A 24,126-nucleotide genomic window follows, 5' to 3' on the forward strand; every position below is an offset into this window, starting at 1 on the left:
CCTCCTTCACCTTCTTGGAGGGGAGAACAATAAGCTGGAAATAAAGAAAGGAACACTAAATAGACGAGTAGAGACTCAAATGCAACAGACTTCTTTAAAACCTAACAACTTGACACAGCCTCGAGTATCAGGCTTCTAGTTGATGAAACATTGTTGTCAGATTTGTTCTTTGTCCTGGATTTGTCTCAAAGAAAATTGACTCATTGCTGGTACTCTTTGGTATGCTGTGCTGCTGTCTAGTATTCAATATTCAGTGCAGCCCCTCAGCTTATCCATTTTAAGTAGGTCTTCTAAGGACAAGTGGATCACAGTGACGATATCAGAGTTGAAGAATGAGCCTGAAAAGATGGCAGGCTGCACTGACACCTAGTGGATGGGCTTTGGAAGGACAGCTGCAAAACCCACCTTGAATGTTTGCAAAAGCAAATCAGGATCATTGCCATGAATGTGCCAATTAATGGGAGTTTTGCTGTTTGTCTTCAACAGGCAAACCAGACCGCCACACCTCAACCCTGCAAAGATTCATGTGACTGGCTCACATGAGAAAAGGATTTCCCAGGTGTTTCCTTTAAGACATCAGTTCAATGGTGTTTCTGTGTGTTTAGTCGATCTGCCCGAGTGTCGGCAGCTTATTGACGTCTTTCTTCCCCGTCGAAAGAATCTCAAAACTGATCTAATCCAAGTTCAAAGCCATCATTCTACTCCTTCATGCAGGGGAAAAAAACGCCTCCCCTCTGATGATCTAGTCTTTGCACTGTCAACAAATACAATGCAAAAATGGACTATTGGACTTTTTAAGATTTTGTTTTGACTACATTATTTTTATGTCGTATACAGAAGAATCTAGTGGAGGATCCGGAGGGGGAGTCGGGTGACTGATGGCAAAGGGGAGTCGAATTAAATTAAAGACTTGCAGAGAAAATTTTATTGAGATGCGTTCAACTTTATGTCGCTGGCGTTTTGATGCCATGACGCAACAATATATCCTAAACTTGACAAATGTTTGGTTCTATTTGATTGGGGAAAGGGGAATATGGCAACTGCTGCTTGCTTTCTTCAGAGACTTAGAAGCCTGAGACTGAAGTTTTCATCCTCACCGTCACCATTATTTCCCATATGTCAAATCCTCAGTTCATGTTTCAGGGACCGATGTCACCGTGTTTTTGCGAAGGGACCTCATACACCTCAACCGAGATTAATAAAAAAAAAAAAAAAAAACGTGATAAATGTTTGCTTTCGTCAACTGACTAAACATCAATCGCGACGGTCATTTTTGAATGTCTTGAATGCCGGTGTCAACGCTGCTTCGCCTCACAGTCAAGCCAGTCAAGCCACATCACTTATGGCGACACATGTCGGGGTACTCCGAGCTTACTTTGCCTCATAAACTTTATGTTCTGCTGTAATATCAACCTTCCACGGATAAACGTAAAATGAGTCCCAGAATTTATGCAGGCACCTGAATCCTCTATCAATATCTGGAACCCCTCTGACGCGGACTTGCAGTTCAACGTGTCCATCTATGACTGATATGGCTTCACTCTTGAACACATTCATCTCTTTAGCATTTTTTTTTTTTTTTTAATTATTGTTTCTTCAAGTCCAAACTTGTTACTTTGTTCATTTGCTATTTGGGATGTAACTTCTGGCACATTGATTTACATACTCCTAAGTGTGAAAAGATGAGTAAATACTAAATATGTCCACAATGTCCTCTCAATTCATGTATTTGGATTTCACATAAGTGGTGCTTCGGTGTAAATCTGTTGTTTACCATCAAGTCACGCCCAAAACCTCAGCTTTCAATGTCTGTTTCTTTGAGCAGTCGGGTGGAGAAGAACATGTCTGGGATGGAGTTGACACCAAATACATGTTTTTTTGTTTGTTTTTTTGCAGTCATTTGCATTTGTTAGCATTGTTGCCCAGCCAGCAGCTAGCAGGTCCTACATGTTGTTGGTCTTTGCCAGTACACCCCAGCCATTTATCAAAACGGCATTTCCTTGACGTCTGTGCTTTTTAAAGATGACGAATGGCTGAATCGGGTGAATGTGGTGGTGTTCGATTAGTATTTAATCTGTAAGGGTAATCTAGGCAGCTGTGATGTTGTCATTCAAGTCAGTGAGGTTTTAGTACCAGCAGACTTCATACATATACAGTACATATAGTTTTATCAAACAATGGTTGTGACAAGTGCATTTGTTTGCTCACAGAGTAGTACTTTTATCTCGGTAGTCAGCAAAGCCCAGTGAAAAATCGAAACTATATTCTAAAAGTGTATGAAAAGCCAGAAAAGTTCATGTTTGCTTTCAACATAATGGAAAGTGCTTGGCTCTTGTGTTTTGTTTCAATGGTGCAGAGTATATTTATTGGCCAGCAGTTGGTGCCTAGTTGAACATTCTTGTGTGGAAACACAGAGACACTCACTCGTTTGTCCCTCCCTGACCCAATTTGTGTCGTACAGACACCCCACCCCCTCACCCAGCACCCCCCTCAAAGTACCCGCAGAGGTGCTTGCAAGGATGTTTACAGCGTCATCTTCTGTGTAAGACATTTAGAACCGTCTCTCTCCTCTTCCCCACCTCGTCTCCTTTCTCTCCCTCCCTTCAGGAGTTTGTGAAAAGTGTACATTACCATGGTTCTTTTTTTTTTTTTTTTTTTATACAATACTCTGTAACTTGCCTTTGTAAATTTGGGCTGGAAAAATAAATCTTTTTATGAGACAATCTGTCCTGATAACTGCTCCCTCGCTTCAACTTTCTTGACTTTATTTGTAGTAGCCAACGCAGTGGAACCTCCAAAGTCAAACGCCCACAAGTGCTACCATTTATCGGAGAAATATACAATACAGTCAAACGGCTGTTTTGGTCTGGGGCTGCCTTGCTAATTCAGGACCTGGATGACTTCCTGTGATGTAATAGAATCGTTAATTCTGCTGTCAAACATTAATTCCTTGAGGAGAATGTTTGGCCATCAAATAGTGACTTCAAATTGAAGAGCACTTGGGTTCTGCAGCAGGACTATGATCCAAAACACACACATATTGACTTCCAAATGGCTAAAATAAACAGAATAAATAGATTTTTGAGTGGTCTAAAGTCTGGAATTGAATCCGACTGACTGTTGAGGGTGTACAGCTGGTCCGCTGTCCCACGGCAAGGAGGAAAAGCACACTACTACTCCTGAATCTGAGATTTGACTTCCCCACGGACAGTAGAAACCCTGAATAGACATTACCAGCAAGGCTGAGGAGAGGAGTGGGGAGTTGAAACACACCCGGCATACTGAGGGGTTTCTCTTTGACATGCTCTCAGTGCACCCGACAATTTGGTGGCTGAAAGCAGTTGACTAAACTGCCTGCTGGAGCCGATTTGGGTGAATTTGAACAATGTGCAGAGATTCTGACTGATATACAGAAGTAACCGCCCTACTTAAATAGTACATTTGTTTTTGTTTATTTCACATTCCACAAATGGAACAAGCACAACACAGAACATATTATTACAAAGAAAATTTGCAGGTTAACCTCTTTAAAGCCTCCATATTATTTTTACTTTGTTGGTATTTGACTGATATTACCATTTAGTCGGAGAAATGTGCAAGAAAAGGAAAAAAAAAGACTGACAGGGGACAACTACATTGTCACTGCACCATATATGTGATGTCAACTGTCTTGCCCTTTTCCAGAGCTGAAACTGCTGACGAGCATTCTGTACCTCCAGAGGCTTAATGCAGCACCCCCAGCTCTGGATCCTTTCAGTGTGAATAAATGTTTCTAGCGATTTGTTAATGTAGGAAATGTGTTGATAGTTAAGACATGGCAACGGCATAACGGAATTTCCGCATTCGCATTTTCATCTCTGATCTTTTCATTTTGCAGAACTACGACTATATTTTGAATTTGAGACAAGCCATACTTATTGTCGCGTTAGGGATGATGTAACCATGTGTTCCAATTTTCCAGCCTTTCTGAATAATGTTAATAATTTTACACACAAGTCGCTCCTGAGTATAAGTCACACCCCCGACTAAACTATGAAAAAAAATGACTTAGAGTCCGGAAAATACGGTATGTGTACCCTGATGAACTTTGATTGACCTTTGTTCATCTGTCTGTCAGTGGCACTGCCATTCTCACAACAGCATTATTTTATTGCATTCAACTACAGGCCGGGATTTCACACCGAGACAAGATCGCCATTACTTCACTGATTATATTTATACCCTAGAGTTGTGTTGTGTTTGTCCAAGTATTGCCATCTGTCACTGTGTGTTTGCACAGAGTACATGATTTGTAACCGCCCCCAGTGGCGGGAGTAAGCTGCGTGCATTAGCGTAATGCGACATCAGTGACAGAGAGCCATTAGCGAGGCCATGATTTTGTGGAGTTTAAACGGGGGATGTGATTATCCGCTGTTGTGCTCTGGGCTCAAGAGAGGGAGGGGTCGCCCGAGAGGGAAGAAGAGGAGGGGTTAAGAAACCAACGTGCTGAGCCAATGGCTTTTCCCACAAAGCAGCTGGCCGCCATCACAACGAGACGGGCCGCCCCGAGGAAGGATACCTCGCTGAACGCGGAGGCCGTCTCCCAAGGAGCTGTTCATGGGATGCACTATCTACGCAACCAGCCCTAAGGCCCAGCCTGCAGACGAGCCAGCGGGCCAGGACGCGTATTACCGCCACCTTCATGGGAACTGCAGTCAGAGGATAGCAGACAGGTGAGCCACACACAGGAAGTACATCACATTCGGCCGCAGGTAAGCTTTTTTCTTACTTGAGGGCTCATCTTCCACCATTTATGATGACTACATACATAAATAATGCAATCTATTTACTGGGAGGGGGGGGTGCTAATTAATATTGAAAAATTGTGATCTCATGAGAATTAATTTTATATATTCATCATGAACAGCAAAATAATTTTGTAACACATGGTTACCAACAAATTTCTTTCAGAGATGGCTGTATGTGTTGCTCAACTTATTGTTGGCGTAGATTCCAAAAAAGGTTGACTTTTTTTTTCTCGCACATTCGGTTATTGAGATGCTTTATTTTTTTGTTTTTGAGTTTGACCTGTAAAAGCTTGCATTGTACTGATTTTATAATGCATTATTTGTTTCATTGAAAAAAAAAATCTCACTAGATACATTATGTTATATTGCTGTTATAATTATGATGAAACCCTGATGTGCTAGAAAAATGGCAGATTTGAAACATACATTAGGGAAGCTTCAGAAAATGTCACTCCGATCACTGGAGTATGGTGTACTACATGTGACCGACACGACATGCCACAAACATCTGCACCAAGAACCAAGACTGACCTGTGATGGGCAGCATGGTGCCACAGGGCTTCCAGACTGATGAAAACAGTAAATCATGCGAGGCTCTTACACACATATGAATTTGTGATTTGCGTGATTTTTTTTTTTGGGGGGGGGGGGGAAGAATAACACACATCACAAACATGATAGTCAGTGTAACCATTTAGAGACATCCGATAATCAGGCCTGTGAATTCTCTAGGTTTTTCTTAATTATTCAACTTAAAATGGACAAATATGGGCCACAAATATTGCACGACGATCGATAAGAAAAAAAAATCAGTCCTATTGCACGTCACATGCGATGGCGATATTTTAGACATCCGACAGGCAGGCATTTGCTTACTTGACTGGAAATGAGACTCGGAATCAAATACTTCCTGATTATCGTTATGTGAATATTCTCTCACCATTTTCCAAGCAGGTCGGTGAGGAGAAATCCCTAGTCACACAGGACAATCAATCAAGAGGAAATCTTTTAGAGATATCTGATAATACGGACCAAATTGTTTCCATTTATCATCAGAATCAGCCTTATGGGCCAAGTTGGTGTTTATAAGATGTTTATCGTCCACTTAACACTATTTTCCGTACAGGTTGTAAGGGGGGGGGGGTAAATCACTTTCAACAACCTGCAGTACTGCACTCTGTAAAACCCTCTCAAATCCCTCCTGATCGTCAGCATGTTTGTATCTTGTGGACCTCAAATTATTAGAAAAATAAATTATGCAGATTGTTTAATACCGAACAAACGGATGTATTTGCATAATTACGGTACAAACATGTTCCTAAGGTTGTGGCCAGTGAGTGCCTACACCATGTGAGATCGTGCAGCCCTGAATCAAGGGTGTTATTCTGGGCATCCGTAGCGTGTAAATAGAAATCAGCGCATGTAATCCCCTTGCAGAGAGCGCACAGCCCAGCGAGCCCACACTGGGCTATAGGTAAGCCTCAGCTCAGCCCACCCCCTCGCCACAACGACGCACTTGAGAGGAGCTTGAAAGTGCACATAGCGCGTTCTGCTAGCGTTAGCTTGTTGGATTTTGTGACCGTCGTAAAGATTGTCGGGTTTGTTCGCACATAAAGACAAGACAATGTCTCCACGGAGGAATGAGACGCACTCCTGAAGACCTTTTGGAAGTCGACAAAGTTAGGACACAGCCTCAAAACGACGTTGCAACCAGTTTGTGAGCTACAGGTAGGGGACGTCGAGGGCTGGTAAGCTCGCTTCAGTTAAATAAATCATTTCCGGTACTTTATCAAAATAAAATATGTACGCCTGGTTTATAGCTGTGGAAAGGGTTTCGCTTGCATGTCTCACTTTTGTTGGCAAGTGTAAGCAAATCTTTTCATTGTATATTTTATGCACACTTTACCGGATAGCTCTAAGGAAATATGATATATTTTTATTTGTAGAACCTCAGTAGTTTTATTTTGAAGACCAAGTGACCGTGTTTTGACAGCAGTCTGTCTTTCACTGGTAAACTTAACACTGTCTTGCAATGGAAAACGTACCGCTATTGAAGACAAGTGCCTTATTTATATGTGTACATTGCACAAATTATGGATTGTGTACCGTTGCGTTAAGCGAAATTCTCTTAATATTTGACGGACAAAGAATATTGCAACAAAAAGCCACGTCAGCGGACATAGTTTTTTGCATACTTTGGATGCAACTATGGAGTAATGCGTTTGTTAGTACAACAGAAAGACACTTGTACAATCGCCTACCTGTAAAATAATTTATTGGACTGCATGCATATACGCCGTTAATTGATGTTGAATAACGTGGGTTAGAGTACTGGCCAGTGCTTATCAAAGTTTGTTTTGAGGTGCTTGCACAATGGGGAGGTTATTTCAGGAGGTCTCCAGCCGTGCACATTTCTCTGACTCAAAAGGCTGAACAGTCATCCGTGAAATGAAGAATAATAAACTGCATTGTAAACAGTCATTGTAACTGCATGAGCACCAGCTGATCACTGCTATTAATAATACAAATATAGGTTGGAATACTTACTCTGCAATCATATTTCTAATTGAAAGCGCAGTCAGTGGAAAAAACATTTTGAAATGACTGCAAACAGTTTGCGCTTGAGCTTTTGGGACAAACAAAAGTATTCCAGAGGTCCACACACCCAACGCAAACAAACTCACACTGCTTTCAATGAGTTCAAAAATAAAATCCCACACATTTTAAATGCAGACTGTTAATGTTTACTGAATGTTCCTAGTGTTTATTTGGCCAGACAAGCAACGATTCCTTTCGACGGTGAACACACAAACTTGTTGATGGAGAGGCCATATAAATACCGGGAGTATTTCTGTGACTCTTCGAAGGAATCCGGAGAGATTTCTCTTGTCAAGTATGTCAGTGGCCAGCAGCATTAATGAGATTACAGTTAACTGGATTGAAGGATGTCTTGTGACAGCACACAGTGTTTGTCTACGCAGACAATGAGGAGAGGTGGAAACCTTTCACAGAACATTACTGTCAAACATGTTTAACTGTGCAGAATGGCATTTGGAACTCAATAGGCCATTTGACACAATGTTGGCTGTCATTGCATGAATGCCTGGAAATAGAAAACGAGCTGGTGTTGCATGGAAAATTAGTGCATGGCATTTTTCCTTCGATTTTACATGAACTGGTAACCAGGAAGTAACGTGGCCTTCAAGAGTCATGGACTTGGTGACTTTTCCATTCATCCATATTCTTTTGTGCAAGCTGGAGCCCATCCCAGCTGACTTTGGCGCAATGCAATGCACTTATAGGGAAATATTCACACTGTAACTAACTGCTTGAATATGTTCTTAAAAAAAGACGGGATTGTGGGTTTTTTTTGTAAAATAAAAAAATCCAAGAACATTTTGTTTGGCCATTTCTAAATTTCCCATAGAAAAGTGTAGGTGTACATTATTATTGATTGTTTAGGAACTGATGAGACTTCACTTGGTTTGTGGGGAAATGCAGCACAATGTTGTGCACTGCCATGTTTATTCTCTACACTACAAACCTGACTTGCTGGTTCTGCCGTTCGTTTGTCCACAAATCATCAAGGAAAGAAATATTCAGATGTTTGAAAAAGGATTAATAATTGGACAAATGTTTGAACTGTCGTGTAAGGCTAATTCAATCAACAAAGAAAGCGAAACATGCCCATTCAGAGTGCATCTAGTGCTGGCTGAACGGAGGAGTCATACATTTTCTGATATCATGCGTGACATCATGCCTGATGTTGATGTCAAAGAAAGCTGTGTCTCGGCACTACGCAGTTTCATCCATCCATCCATCCATCCATCCATCCATCCATCCATCCATCCATCCATCCATCCATCCATCCATCCATCCATCCATCCATCCATCCATCCATCCATCCATCCATCCATCCATCCATCCATCCATCCATCCATCCATCCATCTTCTTCCGCTTATACGGGCTCGGGTCGCGGGGGCAGCAGCTTGAAATATCCACAAGCGTTTCTCTTTTCTAATTACCAGGCCATCTTGTGAGCCTCTTTGTGATCACAGATAACTAGTCAGTTGGACCCTTTCGACACAGGAAGCTAAGTTGTTTGAACAAGCCAGCGTCTGACGTGAAGCTTCTGGCCAATTAGAGATAATCCATAGGAAAGTGCATACGTGTGAGGCTCTTTCCATCAGCACCTGTAATTATTCGGTGCAGGTGCTAACACCCTTCGCTCTCCCACGGGGAGTTATGGTACTATGCGGCTGGCTATGTTTTTGCCTGTGTGTGTGTGTGTGTGTGTGTGTGTGTGTGTATGTGTGTGTGCGGGGGTCAACTGCAATCTACTAACAGGTTTATTTAAACCATAGCTGGGTGAAAGCTTCTAAACTATCACACTGTAAAAGAAATGGTATGTATTGTAATTAGTATAACTATAGTACAATTATATGCTGTATGTACGTACTGCGCAATAGTATTTTTGTTAAGGATGTGTGCTTTAAGGGGCACGTTTTTTTTTTGTTTTGTTTTTTAAGTTCATCGCAATTAAGGGCTGAATGTTGGGGCACTCGTAAATAGGGCCCAACCAATTAAATTGGCCAGCTTTAGTTATTAAAAAGAATGGCAAAAAATGGCCAACTTTTTTGCCTTTTTTTTTTTTTTACCCATTAACACAACATGAGACAAAAACCTCTGACATTCTAAGCCCCCCCAATCAGCTGATTTGTGACAGTTTTTCCTCTCTGTTGTAAAGTTAAGCAACTACTTAAGCACAAAGTCATGTAACAGTGAAATGTTCTGCCAATAACATTTAAATTTAAATGTTATTCTAGGTATGTCACAATATCCAAACATACTTTATTATCACGATAAAATAATTATCATGATATTTTGTAGAGGTTTTCAATTAAAAAAAGCTCTCAATACTGTATAAAAACTCACAATATTGTAAAAAGGAAATACTTGTGATATTGAAAGAAAAGGCACACTCTGCTGTTTTTTTACACTATAACATAAGTGACAAAGAAATAGACTTGGCCAGTGACTTTATTGTCATGTTCTAATCACTGGTGTCGTTCCATCTCTATTTTATTCAATTTTTGTGAATTTTTTAGAAAATCAGCTGATTAATTGGTTATCTGAATTTTACTCTGCCAAATATTGGAATTGGCATCGGTCTGGCCCTATTTGTAAATGTAGTTACGCCAGCATTTCATACATTTTCCCCCAATGTTTTTTTTTAACTTCACTGACCCATTTGACCTGTTTTTTATTTTGCTGAGTTGAGGATGTGATTCTAGCACAAGTTGCATCACCGCCATGTTGATTTTAAAGGCAGAGTCCATGTGTTATCCCCAAAAACCTTTCGTTCCATACTGCAAAAAGTGTACCTGCAGACAGAAAACAAACATGACAGCGGGGATGAGATCAGAGCAAAGTGGATGGCCGCTGTGTACTCATTTGTGTGTGTGTTTGTGGGTTCAGGGCCAGGAGCATGACTGAGCAGCAGGAACACTCTGAAGAAACAGGCCTGCTGACCACACAGGACCTGGACGCCTCCAAGGACGAAGACGCGCATGGACATCTCAGGCAAATTTTTCTCTCACACACACGCACGCAAACACTCACTGACACACAATGGTCTGCAAACGCAGACACATTTTATAATACATCATCCGCTTCCTGCGTGTTTGTGCGTGTGTTCACTCATGAGCTACAGCTGCAGGAGATTTCTTTTCATTGTCCTTTTTTTAACATTTACTTGATGTCAAACAATAGTATAACACACGCACACAAAACATCTTTAGACTCGATGTCTCATTGAGATGATAGACACTCACGACCCATAACACGCTGTAAGGCCCCTGCAAATTCTATGCGAGATAATAATGTTTAGCTTGCTGGATGCTATATCAGATATTTTATTGAACAATGTTTATTACTGCAGTTGGAGTCTGCAATGTTTTAGTACTGCATTCCATGACACAGAGCTGTTTCTGATATTGTCTTTTTTTTAATTATTTCTAATGTCCTTTTTTTTTCCATACAAACCTGGTACAGTATAAAGAAAAGAATGTGTCTCAAAAATCTATGTAATTGAACCTCAAGCAAAAGAAACCTCATCCAAAATGGTGGCCCTGAGTATGTAGAAATTGTGAGGTTCATACCGTTTTATTAGCATAAAATATAGTGAGTTTAAAGGACTTGGTGATGCCTTGAAGATTAAAGATATATACATACAACCTTCATGAAACTTTTCCGATCCTACTATCTGTAAATTCCTAAGGTAAATTTCATGAATTCAAATGCAGACCACTACCATGAAAATAGTAATAGTGACAACAGTTGTTGTGTACATGGCTTTATTAACTTGCTGACAGCGCCACATCAATTTAATTTATCTACGAAAGAAACTTTTCTGAATTGTGGATATTGGTATTGGATGCCACCAGCAGTTGTGTAGCAATCAAATGTCTGCTAAACATGTGGTTACGTTATGTAAATGCTGTGTGTTGCTGCTTTGCCAGTAAAATGGTCTGAAAGCAAAGTGATCGTGTTAGTGTGCGTTACCGACAGAGAGGCTGTTTGTGTTTATATAAAAAGGATTGTCGGCAGGAGTCGTGTAATCCTGGAGAATCTACTCTAGACTTGAGCACACAAGCGTGTCATGTGTTGGATTCAAGTGAAAGGCAGGAACCTGAACACTTCCTGTTTACCTGCTGCCAGACACAGTCAATGTGTTTCTAAAGAAAACCAAACTACAGTATTGCATTAAATCCTGTGGTGAACTGAATCTTTCATTGCGGTTTGGCCAACGGTACAATCTGGGTCGGTTATTCCACATGACAGTATTGCAAAATAGTGATAAATTAAATTCGTCCTGGAAAACACTGGATGGGTTAGCTTGTATGCTTCCTTCTTGGGAGCTAGTTGTCGAGACTATAGGTACAGAACAACTAGAGTGTTTGTGTTTGGCTCCGTTCATTATAACTCGTTGAATTCTGCAGCGATTTGGACGCAGATTGGATTGTTACAAACATCAAACATACAGCTTTTGTCATTTTATACTCGAGACTTTAACAGAGACCATTGTAGGACCTCCTCTTCTTCAGATTACAACTAGATGGATTTTCTAGTGAGAAAATATGCCGAGATAATTATTCACCTGAATGTATTACCTTTTTATATATTGTGGTGTCATAACATGGACTGCATACCAGCAATGGTGACTTCTTTGAGTTAGTTCCAACCTCTACGTTTATGCTTTTGCATTAATTTACCACGGAGCTAAATTGAAAGTGTCTCATGTGAAAAGGCCCTGTTAACTTTCCACATCATGTTTTATCTAGTAAAAATCTTTACAAGGTGTGAGTCTTTCCACTTGTCTCCAAGCTCACGCTGTTAATTTCCCTTCCTCTTGCAGCTCAATTATTACGCGGGAGTCCACAGCTACACCTGCTGCCGGTGGGAAGTGTTCCCTTTCTAATTTAAGATTCAATTTTAGAGCCTTAGAGTTGGTAATTAGTCTCAGTATTCTGCTTCACAGCCTGCGGCACAAAGCGGGCGCATGAAGGCAGTTTATTGCTGCTTACAGAAAAAAGCATACGATGTTTAGTTTACATTCAAACATTCCATTGCCGTTGTCTGCATGGAGTTCTGAATTGTGCTCAAGACACGTGCATTTTCATTTTTGTGTGTGCATCCTTTAGCCAAAAATAAAGGACCAGAGTTATTTGTCTTTTACAACTACCCATCCCAGCGTGACCCTGTAAGACCTGCTTTACTTTGACATTGCAAATGTAATCATAGCACAGGTCCCTTCAGACCTCACTTTCTCTTTGTACCGGCAGTATTAGTCATGAAGCTTATTTTCATGTGCGGCAGATGGAAGGTGAGCGGAGAGAAAACACATAGTGAGTCCCTGCAGGGGCCGACGCCTGTATTTTTTAATAATCACTCACTCATCCTCACTTTGGCACAGGCGGCTACTGCGGAAACTATTTATAGGCTGCATGCAGCAAGCAATCAGAGGAGCAAGCGCACACAATTACTAAACAAGGATAAGCCGGTGGAAGCTGTTCATTATGAAATTGGATGTGCTTAACTCACCAGTCTTGTCTTTTTGGTTAATTCAGTTGTTGATTTTGGTTGTAAACTAGTTTGAATTCTTATTTGTAAAATTGAGGGCCACCTGTATAGCTGTGTCCTAATTCGGACCCCGTGTCATGTGAGCAAACGCCGCAAACCACTATTTGTATTTACCAAACAAACATGTACAGCAGACCCTTTATCTAAATGTATTTACCCAACAAAACAAAACAAAAAATGTTTGATTACCGTAATTTTCGGACTATAAGTCGCGGTGTTTTTTGTAGTTTGGGTGGGGGGGGGCGACTTATACTCAGGAGCGACTTATATGTGATTTTTTTCGCAAATTTTCAAAATTCAAAAATCCGTGATGTAGTGAAACCGCGATAAAGGAACCGCAATGTAGCAAGGGATTACTGTCATTTGACCTGCAAGTGACATCAGCAGCGCGGCGGCTGTTTACATAAGGACAAAGGATTCTATCACGGGATGACGAAGATGACGAAGGGCCCCACGTTTGAAGGATTTAATGATTTGGAGTGACACAAGGTTTGAAAAACATATTTATGTTACAGTTATTTGATATATTTTATTTCGTGTAGCAACTTGTATATGTTTTTATCGTTACAGTTCAGTAGTTGTTGGCTCGTTGAACTCTTGTTTTGTTAAATAAAGAGCCGTTTACCAAACCCACGTGTTTCCTGGTACTTTGTTAACGCTACAATATAGTTGTATACTAGAGCTGTGCGGCGTGCACGCGGCGTTGTTGACATAAAGGACGGGGAATTTGATCGATGGATTTAATGATTAGGAGTGACACAGATGGTTTGATAATATTGTTGTTATATGATACTTATTTAAAATATACTTTATATATCGTTATATTGGTCTGTGGAATAATTAGAAACGCAATTTACGAGTCCGACGTCAGCGGCGCATATGTGGCGCATACGCGGCATTGTTTACATAAAGGACGATTGATGGATTTAATGAATTGGAGTAACACAGATGGTTTGATAAACGTGTTATTTATGTAATACTTATTTGAATAACGTTACTCAGGCCCGTTCTCAGCTCCTCATTTGTGTATATGTCACGTTAGCATACCGTATCGTTTAGCCTGTTGTTGCTGGTTCATGTCTGTTCTTGGTGTTGGATTTTGACAAATAAATCTGCCCCAAAAGTGCGACTTATACTCCGGTGCGACTTATATATGTTTTTTTTTCACTGTATTGTGCATTTTATGGCTGGTGTGACTTATACTCCGGTACGATTTATAGTCCGAAAATTACGGTACATGTCAAAGTTGGGATTAAAACTGGGAGTGATGTTGAGCACATCTGGCCCAGCAGGCAGTGCTGTCACAGCTGCACCATCATGCTGTAAACAACATCCTGATCTTACGCCACATGCACAGACCCACACACACACACACACACACACACACACACACACACACACACACACACACACACACACACACACACACACACATTTAGGCATAGGCGCACACAGCAGGCACAGCATCTGGTTTTTGACACCTAAACAGTGTTTAGATCTTTTTGTCTCAGAGACTATTATTCTTCCCCAGAGGAAGTGGCTCAGTGACGGCTGAGGCTGTCTAGTGTATAAACCGTGGCAACAGATCAGGGAAGCTTGGCGGAATCGTGGAGCAATGTCTTATCTCGCAGTTCAGAGGTGACAATGCCGATCAAGTGGACATTCCTCTCTCCCTCCAAACTTACGACATACGTATGTGGCATTGTGCTGTGAGGTGAATGGATTAACTTGGCACAGAAGTGCTTCCACAGATTTAGACAGATTTGTGAACAATACCTGACAGAAAGATTCAAAATATCCTAGCAAAAGTGTTGCTTTTATATTTTTGGTTTAATATAATTTTGGCTGGCATGTTAACCATATTACATATTTTTAGGTATGCATTTAAGCATGGAAACTCGTTTTACTAACTGATTCATGGAATATGGATTGAATTAATACTTCATCATTTTTAAGGGATGGGCAAATCATACATGAATAACTGAACTCTGAAAGAATGTTTGGTCTTGAGAAGTGATCCATAATCTTTCACTATCCTAGTGAACAGTTGTGTTTACCATCGCTTTGCACTTTCAATCACTTCTCTGACAGCTAATGCTTAAAAAGGAAGTCATTTTTCTCTTTAGTCTTGAGTTTCACCTCCAATATTTCTTCTCCTCCAGAGGGGATTATCCCGTATTTTATCTGCTGGTAGACGAAGCATCACATTACATCAGCCCTCCTGAGGCAGGAGAGAGTCTATGATGTCGGTGTGCGTTCATGTTATTTGACAATAAACAAAACAGTAAACCACTGGATAATCTCCAGGGCATTGCCACTATTTGCATACAAACAACGTAATATACCTCTTTGATTGTGCTGGATGTGATAGAATTCACCTGCATCCTGCAGTGACACACACACACACATTACGTGTCGTGCTGAGGCACGCTGCCGGCGGGGATTGTCATGCGGTGCACATGCACACGCATGAAAACACATGCTCACCAGAATTTGTCAGACTGCCAACAACACCATGACTTCATGAGCGCAAAGAACACTCAAATGCACAACTAATAATCATGTTTGCAAATAATTTACAGTGTTTGCAGTGATTTCATGATGAATGGGAGGTAGCATCCATTTTGTTTTGTTGGTTTATCACAAGTCTGCCTTTTAATTCTATTCCAGGTTTCATCTGATTGAAGAGCTGTCCTACGAGGATGTAAAAAAATGTTACCGTGGCTCGGTGAGTGTCATCATTTTCTGTTGTGTGTGTGTTAGCTCCCTGAATTGGGACAGTTCCCCAGTGCATAGTTAACACACGAACAGAAGTAAACGTGACAAAATACATATTAAAAAAACAAAATATTATCAGCAATGCATTTTTGTGGCTGTTCAGTTAAACTTTGATGTATTCCAAGAATCATTCGAAAAATATGTCATCTTTACTTCTTGTAATGTAGCAGCCTGATGAATTTATGCATACTTTGTTTTGATTCCTTATGTTCTCGTATAAACTCTTTTCCTCTTGCTACAAAGCAAAGGTGCAAATGGAATCTCGGCGTCAAACTGTGACCATTATAAAATACAAATGAATTGTTTAATAGCACTCAAATTGCATTTACTGTCATACAGGTTAACCACGGTACACTTACATTCATACATTGTTGAAGAGGAGGGCAAAGTCACATACTCTATGCACCAGACGTCACACACATATAAAAAATTGCTAGTATTCTATTGTGATAATAAGAAATCATAAATTAGATTGTCCGTGAATTAATTAGTTTCCGAATCAGAATTCCAAGTCAATAATGAGGCGCCCAACCACCACCATCTGTCTGTTTTACTGTGACCTCCTTTTAGGTCCACTTTCCTGTGTAGAGGAACTGCCTTTAACTATTAATAGGACAATGAGTGAGCCGGGAAGGAGGGGAAAGTGAGAGAAAGCAAGAGAGAGAGAGAGAGAGAGAGACGGGTAGGAGAATGCTAGAAGTGAACAGGAAATTATTTAGACCACTCACGTATTCGCATACAGGATGGTTTGGACTTTGGAAGGTGTCACTGATAGAAGCAAGGATGTACTGAAAAGGAAAGGGGTCACCTTACGTCAGAGTCCTGGGCAGTGTGTGTGCGTTTTTCCAGCTCGATGATGGGCAGTGTGTACAAGTGTGTGCATGGCGAAGGGGCGTATACTGAGTGTGGAGTCAGTCACTGATGAAGAAGTTAAGACAGGGAAGCCTTGAGTTTGAGGATGGCTCAAGTGTAGTCGTGTGCATCTAGTGTGTGTACCCCGTAGCCAGATGTGTTTTTCTCGTAGAGCAGCCTGTCGCCCATACTGACACGCCACAGGGGAACAGTGTGTGTCTTGCAGTGACTTGCTTCAGGCCATGGATGAGTGTGTGTGTGTGTACGGTGCCAACGTGCTGAGCCTGGTGCAGAGCTCGCCGCCTCTGAGGGAGCGGGTGGTGTCGGCGGTGAGCCGAGTCGGAGCGGCCGGCGGCTGGAGAGGGGGTTCCGGTGCCGTGCAGGCGGGCCGGTCCACCAAGGAGCTGCTCATGACTCTGCCCTGTCCCTCTGCACAGACTGTCAGCAAGTACAACTCGCAGTACCACAAACTGTTCCAGTGTGTGCCCAAGGATGAGCTCCTTATGAAAGGTACCTGTGCCAACTGTAACTTCATACAGACTGCATATTGTGCTGCGTGTTATTACTGAACCATATGGGTCATGTGATGTTCGCAAGCTGAACTGTGATCGGTAGTTGTCTGAGCTGTGAGCAGATGTGATGTCATTTTCAGTCACAAAAAAAAAAAAAAAAAAAAAAAAACCTCCACCCATGCGCTGAGCAGAAAATTCGGGCTCATAGTGTATCAAAATGCTCTTATGTGAAAGGGCTGAACCACAGTGTCAGATGATGATGATGAACATCTGCAGATGTAATTCATTCATCCAAGATCAATAAATATGTTCGGATAACTTCATAATACCTATTTGTTTGCGTAGCTCCGACCGCTTCACCATTCATTTTGCTGCTGCCCATAATATAAATGAGAAAGACACAGCTGTACAAACCCAATTCAATACTCTGCCTAATGTAAATATGAAATCTAAAGCTTAAAAATGTGTTTGTCTCTTGTTTCGTCAGTGTATTCCTGTGCTCTTCTCAGAGATATCCTGCTCCAAGGCAGGCTTTACATCTCTAGAAATTGGCTATGTTTCTACGCCAATCTCTTCGGCAAGGACATTAAGGTACCGTACAGATGAAACTTGACTTCTAGTTTGAATGCAACGGCCTTTAAATATTTTCAAGTATAATATACACGCTGGGAAAGTCCACCTGAAGCAGCCATGTCTTTTTTTCTTTCATGCTACGCATTGTTCCTTTTCTTTCTCATTTCCTTGAAACTCATCCTCTCCTGACATTTGAGAGACAATAAGCTTCGTATTACGACGGCATTCCTTGCATACTGACTTAAATAAGAAATGTCTCTTGGCTTCTTTCACGACAGCTTTTGTTTCCACTGCCCACATGCAGTATTTAGACACTAAAAAATAATTCTCCTCCGCTTCTAGGTGGCCATCCCTGTTGTCTCAGTGCGGTTGGTGAAAAAGCACAAAACGGCAGGCCTGGTGCCCAATGGCTTGGCTATCACCACAGACACTAACCAGAAGGTAAACATTCCCGTCACACTCACTTTGAGTTCAAATGCTTGCACTGATTAGCGCAGGCTGTCTGTGTTGTCTGAGGCGAGGTGTGATGGGAAGAGCAGTGCTATAGATAGCAGCGGCCCGGAAGCGTGCTCAAGTGGAGGCTATTTTTCCGACACCACATTCTGAGAATCTCAGTATGACACGCAAATCATGCACAGCCAGCATGATGCAAGCGATAGGGGTTAGACTACCGAAAGACGAAAGTTTCAAATCTCTGCTCAATCGCTATCATTATTGTATGTCCGTGAATATGAGAGCACTGTCCAAAAGTCTGATTAAGATTCACCTGCCAACACAGCATTTCTGATATGAGCTGGAGATCTTTTTGAAGTAGATAAAGTTTGGCCTTGCAAAGTGTCATACATGCATGACTCATTCTCTGTAGTTACGCACTATGTGTCTGGGAGATTATACATACAATACACATACTCTTTGTACATCACAACTGTGTTATTTTTCAAAATACAAATGGGATTGAAATCACTATATCCTCTTTGTGCCCTAGATTAAATCATTTTAATCTCCAATAGTGTTTTTTTTTGTGTTCTTATTTTGGGCCCATGCAAAACATTTTTTTTTTTTTTTTTTTTACAAATTGCACATGAGTTCCTTCAGATGTACTGGGGCCTCATCACAGCAATCAGTGAAACACCTTGTATGTTGACATTATGCTTTTATTTTCTCAGTATGTATTTGTGTCGCTTCTATCAAGAGACAGTGTGTATGACGTCCTTCGTAGGATCTGCACACACCTACAGGTACGGCGCACTGCATACACACCACCAGTGTGCCACCAAAAATGTGATGTCATGTCCCTCTACAGGTCAATGGGAAGAGTCTGAGTTTGAAGCAGTACATGGAGGAACCCACCTTGTCACTGGTGAGTGACAGCAGCTTTAAAAAAAAAAAAAAAAAAAAAAAAAGAAAAACATTCATGATATAGTAGGGTTTGACTTGCTAGGAGGAGAACACGTGTTTTTGTGCAAATCACTCAAATTATCAAATTAATCAGACATAAAGCAATAGTTGGGAATAATGATAATTTGTAAAAGATTGCTTGTTTATAAGGGTGCGCCAAAGCACCTCAAGTTCAGGTATGTGCAAATATGTTCAACTGGTTTATGTAACTGGTTTGTTATGTGTTGTCTTCTACTGCAGGATGAATTCCCAACCCCTGACGGGTTTCCAGTGGTGGATGAATTCCCGTCAGTGTTAAAGTGGAGAAGGAAGGCCTCAGTGGTGTCTGTGTCCTCCTCCCTTCCTGACCTGCTGGGGAACTCCAGCAGCAGTCTGAGTGTTGCAAACACACCCTTCAAGTCAGAGCAGCCTTTAGAAGGTCTGACACTATGATCAAAATAATTTGTGTGAAATGCAAACTGTAGCTTTAATATATAAAATATTTCAATTATTCATGGCTGTATGTGAGTGAAAGTGCAAAATACTTTGCATTGGAGAGCGATTTGTCTGTTACGCAACAGGATGTCACGATTCAAATGGTGTGTCAAGGAGGGGTTGTATTAAAAAGCTGGAGCGAACGCGGATTAAATCCAGATAATCCCAAAAAGTATGTGATGACAGAGAATAGTTTAGATGCTTTCAGACCGATAGGTTTGGGATTAAAAATAGGCACTCACGCTATTTTGTTTTGTTTTTGTTGTTTATAGATATACACCATTATTTAAGAGTTTTTGCTCTTAAACGGTCAGGGTACTTTTTGTATTGACATTCTCAGAAATTTATTTATTTCACAATATTTCAATGTGCTCCCACTAGTCTATACACGGCATTCTGATTGATATTGCATTTGTGGAATATAAGTGAAGTGTTCTTATTTTTATCCATTTCGGGGGGCAGGGTGACCATTTTGCCATTTGTAGTTGACTGAAAAGGAAATCACAATTGCCAGGTCTCACGTTGCAACCAATCGTGGCTCAGCTTCAGAAAACTAGTGAAAAAAGAAAAAAAAATGCCTGGTAGAACATTAAATCTTAAACCATTATAATTTCTTATGATGCATTTGTATGTGTTTGTATCACAGAGGGAGCCCTGGAGACAGACAGAGGCCTTTTATCGGAGCCAGTGGCAGAGTTGGGCCAGATGGAATACCAGCTGCTCAAGTTCTTTACCCTGCTGTGAGTATGGAACATGGACAGGAACACATTTATACACATTAATAACAGCTGACATGCACGTCCACACCGAACATAACAAGTAACAGGTAATAAATCGTCACCTTGTCCTGTCATGTTGTCTTGTCACCGTGGGATAGCAGGGAACGAAATTTCGGTTTCTTTGTGTGTCTTTGGCATGGGGAGAAATTGACAATAAAGCTGACTTTGACTTTGACTTTGATGTAGCATTTAGCGTAAACAAAAAACACACAAACCTTCCAGGACTCCAGATTTGATTTATTCTCGTCTATCCATCTGTTTTCTATAGAGCTTGTCCTCAGTTTGGTCATGGGTAATCTTGAGAGTATTTTAGCTTACTTTCTTTGAGACTTTGGACTGGTTGCTGGTCAATCACTGAGCACCATTCGGGTTCACATCCACACCTAAAAAAAACCCTCTTGTTGATTTGGTCACCTGCACCCCCGCCGCCCCCAGTGTTATACGTTATACGTCACCTGAGGATTCACATTTCACATATTCACAAATTTATATATATTTAATTATATTAAGATTTTATATATATATATATATATATATATATATATATATATATATATATATATATATATATATATATATATATATATATATATATATATATATATATACATACACACACACACACACACACACACACACACACACACACACACACACACACACACACATAAAAGAGCTTCAATATTTTGTAACGTTTGTAATAAACAAGAACAGAAGTAAATCAATTGTACAATACAATACATTACATCTGTATTTATAAACCGCTTTCACAACGTCTTTGTGTCTTCGAAAAGCACTATACTATGTATAGATATAAATTGAATGAATTATTATTATTATTATTATTATTATTAATAAATCAGTCCATATAGATTTGTATATAGACCATAGAACATACAAAATGTGTCAATATCAATATATATGTCATATATATGTTCCCATGCCAGGATCATTCTCCTCATCCTGTCTTCGTGCTACTTGGCATTCCGTGTCTGCAGTTTGGAGCAGCAGCTCTCCTTCCTCAGTAACCCACATTTGCCCCTCAGGGAGAGGTGACTATTCTCAATCAAACTCCTAATGTCCTCCTGAATAGACATGCATACTTACTCTGTGTGAATCAATTGAGGAGAAGGAGTCATTGCCCAGAGGTTCCATCAACCTGTTTTACTTTCCCGTTGTCCAGGTAACCTCGGCTCCCCTAGATGGGCCTTTGGTTTGGCTGCTGGTCAAGCCTGCCACGCAAAGATCCACAGTCATTTCCGGCTCTCCACTTCATCAAATGACAAAGCAACACCCCCAGACATCTCTCTGTGGGACTAGTGATCACTTTGATACTATGCACACAGACTTTTTATTTGTGTCCTGTAATCACCCCGAAGCAATCATTCAGCTCAGTAATTACTTGAAAGGACTGAAAATAGAGGCATTTCATTTGTGGTTCAGCCAACTTACAACCTGTCGACCTTACAACGGTCTTGACTTCTGCACTTTTAAAAAAAAAGTAATACATTTCATCCTAATTGTCAAAGCATTTATAAATGTATGTATCGTTTGTTGCACAGTGGTTAAAACGTGCCTCAGTTCAGGGGTTCGAATTTCAGCTCTGATGTTTGCATGTTCTCCCCATCATACTTGAGTGGCTTCTTCCTAAAAACAAGCACGTTAGGTTCATTGATAACTCTAAATTGTCCTTAGGTGTGGATGGATGGATGGATGGATGGATGGATGGATGGATGGATGGATGGATGGATGGATGGATGGATGGATGGATGGATGGATGGATGGATGGATGGATGGATGGATGGATGGATGGATGGATGGATGGATGGATGGATGGATGGATGGATGGATGGATGGATGGATGGATGGATGGATGGATGGATGGATGGATGGATGGATGGATGATTCTCAAATGGAGGTACTGAGTTGTCACCTTTATAGTTATTTATGCAACGGAGTTTGCAGCACTTGACTGATTGGAAAGATCTTTAAACTAATATGATGAAGCAATAACACCTTGTGTGTAAATTACAATGTGAATGCAATTTCATAATTTAGTAACGTATGTCTATTTATAGATGTTTTAATCTGTTCTCAAAGAGTAGTTTATTTTATAAATTTTAAATGAAGTGCTCACTCATACTAATGATGAGTGTAAATGTTATCTTGACTTTGTTGAAGGATAGTATGTTGATTTTTGCAAACTGGTTGTCGCTCTAGTTTAGCGATGAGCTCCTTGTTGATTAAAATTACGACAGACCAGACCAGGAAGCTTTGTGTGTCATTTCTATAATTAGTTTAAATACTTAAACATCAAACAAATGATAGTACCATCAATAATTTACATAAGAAACAAATCAAATTTAAAATAGAGATTATGTATTGGCCTTCTGAAATTAATGAAACTGCACACATGGACTTTATTTTTTAAATTGAACTTCTGAAATAAAATCTTTCTAATTTCATGAGAAAAGATGCACCCAGAAATTTACACATTCCCTTTGTATAAAAACTTTGAAAACATACACCCGCGAAAATTAGATATTCATATCTGACTAACAGGAAGCCAAACGTTGATTGCAGGAGAATGAAAAATGTAACCAATGCCGTGCATTGCAAAAAAAAGCGGAGAGCATTAATCCTCATATCCACTAGAGGGCGGACTCTCACTGTATGTTCGTTCATTCATGTACTTGACTATTCAGTTTGGCAGCTGAGGTATAGCCAGGATATATAACACAAAAGACTACCCTAATATCAAACAATCTAAAAGTGATTAGCATAACTGCAGTACAGTGGGAGAAAATTGGAAGGAAGACATCAGGATCATACAAAAAACATGACAGGAATTCCTCCATTTATTCCAAAGAAACCCTGGACTCAAGATGGATGAAGTGTGTGGTCAAATATATTCTCAATATTAGGTGGCCTTTGTCTTTATGATACAGATTATTCATTGTGACACGCAGAGAATTTACATGGACATTTGTCATTTGTCTTTTGGGATGAAAATGTTGTTATTGTCTGCCAGCTCTATGTCATACATGATGTGAAAGTTTGCTTATCATTTTGAGGATTTATTGCGGGTGCTAAAGCCTGCTCGAATCAAGGAAAAAAGTAATGTACAGTACTTTTCAGCACTACGGTATGTATTTATAAAAAAAAAAATCACTATTATCAGTCACTATCAAATCCACGTATTTCAGTTTCAGTGATTCTTTTCTGTGGTTGTGTTAGACAAGTTAGGACAGATGGCCAGACGGGCTGCTGCCCCCCAGGGAGTCATATCGTCTGTCCGGGAATGCTCCCCAGATGACCTTTAACCCTTTGGCTGTGATTGAGAATGCTGGCTGTAACGTCACGGTAATGGTTTGCATTACACACACGAAGATCCTCAGCACACTTGCTTGGAGGGCCTTGAACACAGATGTGCACCGTGGACATGCATGACTATTTATCAGTGAACAAAGTGAGAGCTGCGGCTTGAACACACATCTTTATTTATGTTTCCTAAAATCTGTTGGACCTTGTTAAATTTTCTACGAGAGCAGAATACTGTTAATATAGGATTAGTTGATTATTATATTCCCAGTTCAACTTTAAGAAACAAAACGATCTGAGACAACAGGCATGTTATTTATTTAAAACTCAAAATTGTCCACGGTGGCATTGTGTGTGTAAATTGATTGGCTGCATTGCAATTGAGAGTCCATGGGAATCACTGTAGATAAAAACATCATGAATTGAAATGCAGGACTTGATCGAATAGTATCACTTGAACCCCAAAATGACCTGCTTTCTGCAGGTCAAACACGTTTCCCCCCCGCTCT

General features: G+C 40.5%; 2 protein-coding genes across 9 annotated transcripts in view; both read left to right on the top strand.

The window, feature by feature from the left end:
- znf609b (zinc finger protein 609b) overlaps nt 1–2,723 on the top strand; it is a 62,619-nt gene extending 59,896 nt beyond the window's left edge. For all 3 annotated transcript variants that reach the window (XM_049718176.2, XM_049718177.2, XM_049718178.2), the window contains exon 8: nt 487–2,723. In XM_049718176.2, the coding sequence (XP_049574133.1) occupies nt 487–530 (44 nt within the window). In that variant the 3' untranslated portion in view covers nt 531–2,723. The remainder of the gene's footprint in view (nt 1–486) is intronic.
- Nucleotides 2,724–3,638: 915 nt separating this feature from the next.
- On the top strand, nt 3,639–22,560 carry gramd2aa (GRAM domain containing 2Aa). 6 transcript variants are annotated; one of them, XM_049718188.2, is made up of 12 exons: nt 3,639–4,712; nt 10,267–10,371; nt 15,601–15,658; nt 16,773–17,070; nt 17,560–17,663; nt 17,988–18,086; nt 18,812–18,883; nt 18,949–19,005; nt 19,284–19,461; nt 20,164–20,257; nt 21,244–21,348; nt 21,480–22,560. In XM_049718188.2, the coding sequence occupies exons 1-12, from the start codon at nt 4,597–4,599 to the stop codon at nt 21,481–21,483; spliced, it is 1,290 nt and encodes a 429-aa protein (XP_049574145.1). In that variant the 5' UTR covers nt 3,639–4,596; the 3' UTR covers nt 21,484–22,560. The 6 variants fall into 6 exon arrangements, with proteins under 6 accessions (XP_049574145.1, XP_049574150.1, XP_049574149.1 ...); XM_049718192.2 differs by having other exon boundaries at nt 3,644–4,712; nt 16,998–17,070; XM_049718191.2 differs by lacking the exon at nt 3,639–4,712 and adding an exon at nt 5,460–6,261.
- The last annotated feature ends 1,566 nt before the right edge of the window (nt 22,561–24,126 follow it).

The sequence above is a fragment of the Syngnathus scovelli genome, chromosome 4, assembly GCF_024217435.2.
Source record: "Syngnathus scovelli strain Florida chromosome 4, RoL_Ssco_1.2, whole genome shotgun sequence".
In the NCBI taxonomy this organism is placed as follows: Eukaryota; Metazoa; Chordata; class Actinopteri; order Syngnathiformes; family Syngnathidae; genus Syngnathus; species Syngnathus scovelli.